Source organism: Hibiscus syriacus, unplaced genomic scaffold (genome assembly GCF_006381635.1).
Source record: "Hibiscus syriacus cultivar Baekdansim isolate YM2019G1 unplaced genomic scaffold, ASM638163v2 tig00111095_pilon, whole genome shotgun sequence".
Taxonomy (NCBI): domain Eukaryota; kingdom Viridiplantae; phylum Streptophyta; class Magnoliopsida; order Malvales; family Malvaceae; genus Hibiscus; species Hibiscus syriacus.
The window spans coordinates 8,908,136-8,918,033 of record NW_024062980.1 but is presented as its reverse complement, the minus strand read 5'-3'; the positions used below and the strand labels follow the sequence as shown (position 1 = coordinate 8,918,033).

Genomic DNA, 9,898 nt, shown 5'->3' with positions numbered 1-9,898 from the left:
TGAAAAGAAGAGAAATGAAAGAGATGGTTGCGGAAATATGAAGGTGTTGATGGCCTTGATGGAGGATGTTGATGGTGATGAAGTTAAAATGGAGATGGTGGTGATATTGTATCTCAAGCACGCCAAAGAAGAAACTATGCTAGAAAGCACAATCCCGATCTTCACAAACTTGCTTGAGGGGTGATGAAAGTGTCATCAACCCACTATATATAAATCTAGGAATTTAGGAATCAAGGTGGAAGGATTGAGGCCACAAGTATAAGAAATTATACTTGCTTAATCGATAAAGTTCACAAAGAACTTTGAAGAGAGATTAAACTCACAAAGGTTTGTTTATAATAAGAATGAGATAAGTACAAATGATGGCAAGCCTCTCAATTTATAGGAAATGAGAGGGCTTGGCCGAATGGTTACATAGTGTTTCGGCTAGGTACATGTCTCTTAATGAAAATACGTAATTAATTGAATGAAGAGATATGTCCTTAAGCTTGGTGTTGGTTCAGCTAACCCTTCATAAAGGGGTTTGATGTTTCGGCAAAGGTGGGAAGACATCTCCTTTGGCCGAATGGTGCATGTTGGTTCATCTTAGCGCCAAAGTCATCTCTCTTGGTTGAATGATGATGTGCCTCCTCAAGTTGGCGCCAAAACTCTCATGTGCAAGGCATATGGTGTGGCCGAGTAGGCATGGAGCTTTATCTCATGTCTCTTTGTGATTTAAGCCTCCAATGGATATAATCTCATCACCAGCATGCTCCTTGATCAAAGGGCATCTTAATGGGCAACATCATTCATGAAAGGTCATAATGTTTGGAAATGTAACCTTTCATGTTTGAGCTAGTTCTAAGGTGAATGGGCTGGAGGTGAGCTGGCCATAGGTGAGTTGTAACATGGTGAACATTATGGAAGCTCCTTGTGAAAAGGTACCTCTTGAGGTGGCAACTATTCGTGAAAAGGTACTGTTTCACAAAATTTGACTTATGACATATTTGAAGTGTCCTAAGTGATGATGATGATGGTGCAGGTCCCCAGCTGAATTGAAGTCATATTGTAGCTCAAATCTTCAGCTCAATCCAGCTATGAGCTCACGGGTCTCCAATCAACTTCTCACCAATTATTCCTTATGCTCTCCTAAACGTCCCCATATAAGTTTCCTTGTTGTTGCATTCTCCATTTAGCTCCAATATAGCTCTCAAGTTGTGGCCGAATGTACCTACATACATAACATAAAGAATAAGTTAAGTACATGAACTATATTAATGTGTATATGATAAAGATGTGTATTATAGGTTATAATAATAACTCATGCATCATATGATAATTAATATTATTATTATAACTATAGATTATATGCTTGAATATCAATCAATGATGCAAACCATATGACATAATGAATGAATGCACATGTTTTGATAATTCAAGTATAGTCTAATATGCAAATTTATTCTCATAATAGTACATAGTGTATAAATGAGTAAATTTAAGATAAAGTAAGGTAGAACTCCCTTAGATTGAACTTGATGGATCTTCAATGATGTAAGTATGTCATGAAGAAAGTTGGTGCTAGACAGGATCACATCAGTAATCTTATATTTCGTGAACCAAACACACCCTTAAGGTTATAAGTTTAAGCACCACTTATGCAGGGTATGAGCATTCATTGTCAGAAAATTGAGAGTTTTTGAACATATACTAACTTGAATTCATCTTAGATTTATCAAAAAATTTGTATATAGAAAATTCATTTTAATAAGATTTATATATAATTTTTCTATCACTCTACCTATCATCATCATTTAATAAATTAAAATATATTTCTACTTAAAATATTCTAATTTATATGTAACAAAATATAATATATTTTGGATGTACAAATATAAAGACAAAAAATTAAATAAAATATAATTATTTAAAATTAAGATATAATTAAATTCAAAAATGGAAAGAAAAATGGAAAGTAGGACAGTGGTATTTTTTATATAATATTATATTTATTAATTAATTAATTCGGGTCAAATATTGTAGATGCAAAGATGACTTTTTCATTTCACTATATTAATTCATTGTTGATCCATGAGAAAGTGATGCAAATTGCAAACTACAAAGATATAAACAAAAAATATATATATTTTCTTCTAATAATGAAATACTTCCTAGGACAAGCGGCGAATAATAGGCTTAAGATAAAGATGAAATAGTCCAAACATGTTTTTATATTTGGATTCATTTCACTTCATGCTGTATTTTCTTTTTGTTCTTAAGTGTAGAAGGTACTGCTTTGTTTTTCATTTTATAACATAAAACAGGAAAAATTATGCAAATGATGGTCGGATTTGAATCATTTTTCATTTTAGTCACTAATGTTCAAAAAGTCATATTGTGATCACTAATGTTATCAATTTGTTATATTTTGATCACACTATCATTAAATGTTGTTAAGAGTATTAACATCTAATTTGTCTTTGGGCTGTGATTAAAGTATCAAGTTTTATATATTACAACAGTTTTAAGGGCTAACGTAATTTTTAGCCATAAACATGGCAACTTGGACCAATTTGGTACCTAAAAGTTGAGATACCAATCTCATTTCTCAATTAATTAGTCTTGTATGAGAAACTTATAAAAAAATAGACATATATATTTTATAAAATTTAAATTTATATAATTTCTCTTTAAAATTAGAAAAAAAATATAAAATCTCAAAACAGTTCTCTGTTTTTTTCAATTATTTTTATGAACTTTTTTCAATTGTCGAATGTTCTAATCCCATAATATGTTACATTGATAATATTGGTGACCATACCATAACTTTTGAAACATTAACAATTAAAACAAAATTTACTCAAATATAAATGATCATTTAATAATTTATCCTATTTATTAAGTGGTCGAATTGGTGTCTCAAATTTTAAGTTACAATAATAAAATAAAGTGATAAACATCAAAACTACACAAACTTTTACTAAGGTTTATATATATGAAATTTTGATTTAATTTAATTTTTATAAATATAAAAATTATTGTCTACATAACATCATTATATTTTTTTCATAACATATACACAAATATTTATATTCATTCAATAAAACTTTTATGTGTACAATTTAATCAAAATCAGAATTTTAATGTGTGCAACTAAATTAAAATTAAAGTTTCACGCACACAATTTTATAAAACTAAATTTTATGCATCATATTACAGATTTAAAAAAATATATGTGTAATTTTGATATTCATCCATAAAAATGAACGAGTATATTTAAGTTATTTTATTTTTTAAATAATAAAAATAAAACGAGTTATTTTAAATTTAAAATATTTATCTTTATCGTGCAAGCAATTATTTAATTAATAAAATAAATTCAACATAAGCAAAGTCCCCGTAAAATTTTACAGAACAGATTTAAAACAATAAAATACAAGAATAAGTCTTAAAATCTTCTTTTTTTTTAAAAAAAAAAAAGGAGAATGATAAATACTTTACGTTACCATCTACACATAGAGACAGAAGCAAAATTTTATGTTAGGAGCAAAGTTATAAAATTTGAAAGAGATAAAAATAAATTTTCAATACAAAATATAAATTTTTTTATCTATATATAAAAATTTAGAATTTTTAAGTCCCTCTCAATCCATCTATCAACATATTAAACATTTACTTGTCTATTTAAGCAAGATACCGTCTTGTCTCTCTTTTTCCAAGTAAAAAAAAAGAGATAATGAGAGGAAGTGTGAAGAGAAATGACACGAAGATATTGGACTATAAATTTGGAAGAGATGTTGGAAGTAGGAGTTCATTTTGGTCATGGTACTAGGAAATGGAATCCTTAAATGGCGCCATACATCTCTACAAAACGTAAGGGTATCTTACTATAAGGGTGCGTTTGGTTCACGGAATGTAAGATTACCAGTGGAAATAAAAGATTATTAAGGAATAGGATTACAGGGAATGTTGTATTTTGTGTTTGGTTGGTTTAGCAGGAATGTAAGATTATCGTGTTTGGTTAAAGGAATAAAAAATTATTGGAATGTATATTTGACCAAATTGTCTTTATTATATGTATTTTTTAACAAGTTGAAATCTACTATAATATTACTATAAGATATTTATATATTTTCTTTAAAAAATTTAAATTCATAAAATTTATTTAATTTTTTTTACAAAATTGAAAATATAAAAAGGTTTAATGAAAGGGTAAAATTTTATTTTAACCCCTGAACTTCATATAAAATTTTAATTATAGACTTTTTTTTGTAAATATAAAATAGTTTAAGGATAAATTTGTAATTTAACTTTCGTAAAATTTTTATTATTCAATGATAGAATAAGGATATTTTTGGAAAAAAATTTAAGGATGTTTTTGGAAAAAAATTTAAGGGCATTTTAGTCCAAAACGTCGGTAATCCAACAATACCTAAGGGAAGGGAGGTAATGACATTCCCAGTAATATACCCCAAAAAATTCACTGTTGGTAATCTTACATTACCGGGAATGAGATTACCGGCCAACCAAATGAGGGAATGTGGATTCTATATCCATGGGAATCCCACATTTCCCAAACCAAACAGCCCCTAACTACTCATTTTTTTATCATAAGCTTGTAATTTACTTTTTGATACAGCAAGTAACAATTCCCATCTTATATTAAATTTATAAAAAAAATGAACCATCTGCATAAAATGCAAGCCATTTAGGTAAGAGGAGAGTTTAGTGTTTATTAAGTTTCACTATGGTAAGACTTTAGTGAAAATTTAGAGGTTGAAATAAAAAGATTTATTTAGAGGTGGAAAAGAAGAATACATCCATATGAGTATTAGGTCCATCTCAAATCCAATATCCACCACACACACAAACATACTTAAAAGGCATAAACACACATATAGGTGCCTCAAAGTAGATACAACGATTGTTCATAAAGATGAAGTTCACAGTTGATATCTATAGTCTGAGATATTCATGAACTTATTCTTCTTCAGAAATCAAGCATTAGCTAGCTATTAGATGAGTGCAGCAGCCCTCAACTCCCTCGCAACCTTTCATACATCCTCTCTTGTAAGTTAGGCTGCATCGGCTGCACTCGGAAAGAGAAAGGCATCTGCGAGTTGTAATCCACCGCGGCTGCACGAGCCGCTCGCTGGTATCCCTGCTCATCCATCTGCTCTCTCGCCTCGTAAGACATTTGCTGCTGGTTCTGCAGATCAAATAGAAATCAAAAGTGTGATTTAAATGTTTAATCATCTGTATCTATAAACTATATTCATGAAAGTCACAAGGGTATATATATAAAATAGGTGTGTGATCAGGAACGGAGCCAAGATTCTAGTTCAAGGGGATAAAGTATAATTAATAATAAAAATTATGAGAAGCATGTTTAAAATAATCAAAACTTAAAGATCTGATAAGTATTTATCCTTAGATACATTTTAATAGTAAAAAATTGGGGGAGGACAATGGCTCTCTAGAACTACACATAGCTCCATCCCTGTATATAATCTCCTGGTAAGATTTTACAAAATTATTGGAATGTATCATATAATTTTTCATATATGATACATGCAAAAATATATGTATGATTTCATTAAGTTTTTTATGAATTAAGTATATATAGTATTATGTAATTAAGGTTTTTTTAGAAAGTATGAATTAATTATAAGATAATATTTGCTTAATTTTTTTTTACATATTGACAACTGATTTATAAGTTGTAAAAGTAACTACTCAATACTAAAACCTCTAAAAAAATGGCATCCTTTTACCAATTAATTCAATTGATGAGTTGATTTCATTACATTCTCTAACTACATGTACAAACCTAACACTATTATATACACGGGTGAAACTAAGGGGACTGACAGCCCCTAAACAAAAAAACTTATAGTTTTAGTTCTTTTAATATTATACTTTTGGGTAAAGTACACAAATGGTATCCGATTATAGGACGCTATTTTATTGAGTCAGTTAACTATTAAAAATTATGAAATGATCCCGAACTATAGGACATTGCTTTGTTTAGTCCCTCAACCACTAAAAGTTACAAAATGATCACTCAACTATTCATATGTTCCAAACTCGTCCTTTTTCGTTAAAACATTGTGACAATCTAAGTTAGACATTAATCTATTGACCAAGATATGATAGTCATTTGAGATTTTGAGATCAAATTTTATCATATCACATTCAACAAGTTAATGTCTAGTTGAGACTGCCATTAATTTTTTAACCAAAAAGGACAAGTTTGGAACATATGAATAGTCACGTGACCATTTTGTGATTTTTTAACCAACTATTCATATGTTCCAACTCTTTCTTTTTCGTTAAAAATTTGATGACAATCTAAGCTAGACATTAACTTGTTGACTTAGATATGATAGTAGTTTGAGATTTTAGGATCAAATTTTATCATACCACAATCAACAGGTTAGTGTCTAGTTGAGTATGCCATTAATTTTTTTTAAAAAAAATTACGAGTTTGAAACATATTGATATTCATGTGATCATTTTGTGATTTTTAATAGTTGGAGGACTCAACAAAGCAAAATGCCCTATAGTCAAAAGATCATTTTTGTAATTTTTAATAGTCGTGTGACTCAACAAATCAAGAGTCTATAATCGAGAGACCGTTTGTATATTTTACCTTATAATCTTTTAATTAACGTAGTGATACAATTGGATTTGCCCTCAATAATGGTAAATTTTATATTTATGTTTACTCAAAAAATTATAAATATATAAATTAATGCAACAATAAGATTATATTTTGACTCTTCTAAAGTTTAAAAATTAATTTCAATCTCTCCAAAAATAAATCATAGATTCGCTCCTGCATGTATAAATATCAATCACCTTTTTCATCCCGCTGCATTGATACACACATCTTAGACATTTATATCTAGATTATATATTAAATTCTTGACTAAGTTGAAATTAAGCATCAATTTGGTTAAAAATGATAAAGTTTTTATTTTAAAATAAATTTTTTGAGAGTTTTTTTTAAAATATAATAATATTTATTATAAGAGTATATTTATCCTTCCTATACTATTATAAAATTATATTTAAATAAAACAGTTAAAAAATATTATTAGAGAATTGAATATATAACTAATAAATTGTTATACAAATATTTTAAGTTTTAACCCTGCATCCCCGTGTGTGTGAAGCTTGGAAAAGAAAGGTGCAGCATAAGAGAAAAGAAGAAAAATACCATAATGAGATTCAATTGCTTATTGTCATCCTCCAAGAATTTCATCTGAAAAAGAACACCCCAAAAGTGTAGATATTATTATTTGATTATATTATAAGAAGAGAATAATGGTTTTACAAGCGACATTAAAATGATGATGTGTTATATTAAAATTATGATAACTGATAAGTATATTCATATTTTAAAAATATAACTAAAAATGAATAACATAATACATGTAGTCGTCATAAGATGGCTCATAGAATCAATTTTTCAGAGACGATGTATCATATAATAATCATCCTAATCTGTCTCCAATTTTAACCTAATTATAGTAATGAAAAAAACATGCATACATTTTTCTTTGCAACATCAAGAGCATCCATCTGCACACAAAGGAAACAAAATCATCAGATTCATAAGCTTTGAAACAATATATGTAGATATAGATTGTATTGAGAGTAATAAGTGATACTGGCCTGCTTGGCACGGACGCAGGTGAGGCCAGTCTCGAGGGCATCCTCTAAAGCCATCAGCTCCTTGTAAGGCAAAGACGAGATGTCCTCCCCTTTCAAATGCCTAATTTAAGGACGCGTCGTATGCACACATATCATAATCCTAGTTAAGGTTGTTATATATTCATATAAACTTTGACTAGTTTTCTACTTGCTTTTTTCAGTAATTTCCAAAAGAAACAAAGCTGTAAATTCATATACCTGAGCTCAATCTGCATGCTATCATTCTCTTTCTTGATTCTATCTATTTCATTGCTGAGATTCTGCAATGGATTTTTGTTTAGATATATAAAAAGAACCTCTTGGTTCATCTTTCACAAGAAAATCATAGCAATATATATATATATATATGACCTATGAGCCTACGTATGGAGTTCATGCTTTTAACCAAGAAACCCTAAAGCTACCGGTATGAAACTAGGTAGATCTTACTGGAGATCTGTCCATGGGGAAAATCACGTTTAATTGTTATTTTAATGGATCTTCAATTTTTGCAAGGAAAAGGAAAGTTAAGAATAACAATTTTCTTACCAGATCTGTTCATAGACGATGTTTACCTACCAGTTTCTCAGATAGTTTTTGAAAAACTTTTTTAGTTTTCATTCTCAACAACATGATTACTTCAAAGTTTCAAACATCCCATTTGTACATCTACTCAGAGGTTCCATACTTCATGTGTTTTTTACCCAAAAAAAGGTCACTTTCCCCAGCAAGAAAATGAAAGAAAACTTAACCTTACCTCATGTTTATCATCCCACAACTTTTTCCTGGAAGTGTTCTGGTATTGGTCCAGAATATCAATCAACCTTCACCACCAAAAAGATGAACTGTCTTTTTAAAATTATAAAAAAAAAGGTAGAAATAAAGGAATAAAGAAGGATTCATACGAGGTCGAAGGGCTGCAATATTCATGCATCTTCCCAGAGCTGCCAAAGATGATGAGAGAAACTCTAGCATCACAAAGAACGGTAATCTCTTTAGCTTTCTTCATGATACCGTTCCTTCTCTTTGTGTAAGTCACCTGCCTGTTAGTTGAGTTCTCTATCCTCTTGATCTCGATCTTTCCTCTCCCCATCTTTGATTTTTTTGCTTGTGAAATGAAGAAGAAGAAGACGGAGCAGAAAATGGGGTCATGGAGAAGAGATAAAAGAGAGGAAAAGTAAACACTCTATTTCAGGTTTGGGGACTAGCCTACTTTCTAAGTGTCATGGTACGGACGTGTTTGTTTAGGGTTATTGGTGTTACACCCGAATAACACAATTGTTTGTATAAAATTTGACTTAATTCATCCCTCTCAAAAATATATGTTAATATCAAATCGAATTAGTAAAGAATAGTATCATTATCAACTAATTTAAATGAAAATCGATGATCCAATCTATACAATTACCGATGTCGAATTAAAAGAATAATATAAATTATAAAGCTAGAAATGAAAGAGAAAATTATTTAATAATTGATTGAATATGATTTTTATATATCAATAGTTGAACTAATTCATTGAGTCTACGATTGGTTCACGGAAAAAATTCATTATTAGGGGAATGATCTTTTTTTAATAACATTTCTATGTTTGATTTAAGAGCATTCCCTCCTAGTGATAATGAAGTATTTCTAACAATGAGAATTGTTTAGTTTTTTCCCAGAACATCATTCTCTTTCAGGTATTAAATAATTCTCTCCCCTTATAACAATAATACCTAGAAAGTTATATAATTATTTCAAAATTATCCCTACTTCTGTATATAATTACATGACTATAAATTTATTTTATTTCTTTTTTTAATGGTTTCATCTTTTTTTTATACTTATTTTAAAATAGTATGATGCATATAAAATAAAAAGTAAAACAAAAATATCAAATTTTATTTTATTTTGATTATTTATTATATATGCACGTGTTTGATTCAAGCTTTATTTTTGCTATTTGTTTTATTATATTTATTTTTAAGATTAATTTTCATATAAGGTTTTCTATATTATATATATATATATATTATGTTTTCTATTAATTTTTTTCAAATAATTTGATATTATACTTATACTGGTGTACGTATGTACATCTTTCAATATCTTGATACATAAAAAAAATACTTACACTAGTGTGAGTATGTACATCTCTCAATATATTGGTACCTAAAAATAAACATATAATTATATTTGTGTAAGTATATTTCTGTATTTTCAAAAAAAAAATTATTTA

The 9,898-nt window shown here is 28.8% G+C and overlaps 1 protein-coding gene across 1 annotated transcript; it reads right to left on the bottom strand.

Moving 5' to 3' along the window:
* Positions 1–4,781: 4,781 nt before the first annotated feature.
* On the bottom strand, positions 4,782–8,822 carry LOC120152648 (agamous-like MADS-box protein MADS9). Its single transcript, XM_039164838.1, has 7 exons — positions 8,583–8,822; positions 8,435–8,501; positions 7,897–7,958; positions 7,660–7,759; positions 7,537–7,566; positions 7,202–7,246; positions 4,782–5,188 (listed from the first exon to the last, which is right to left on the bottom strand). Exons 1-7 carry the CDS (start codon positions 8,768–8,770, stop codon positions 5,015–5,017), a joined length of 666 nt encoding a protein of 221 aa, XP_039020769.1. The 5' UTR covers positions 8,771–8,822; the 3' UTR covers positions 4,782–5,014.
* Between the last annotated feature and the right edge of the window lie 1,076 nt (positions 8,823–9,898).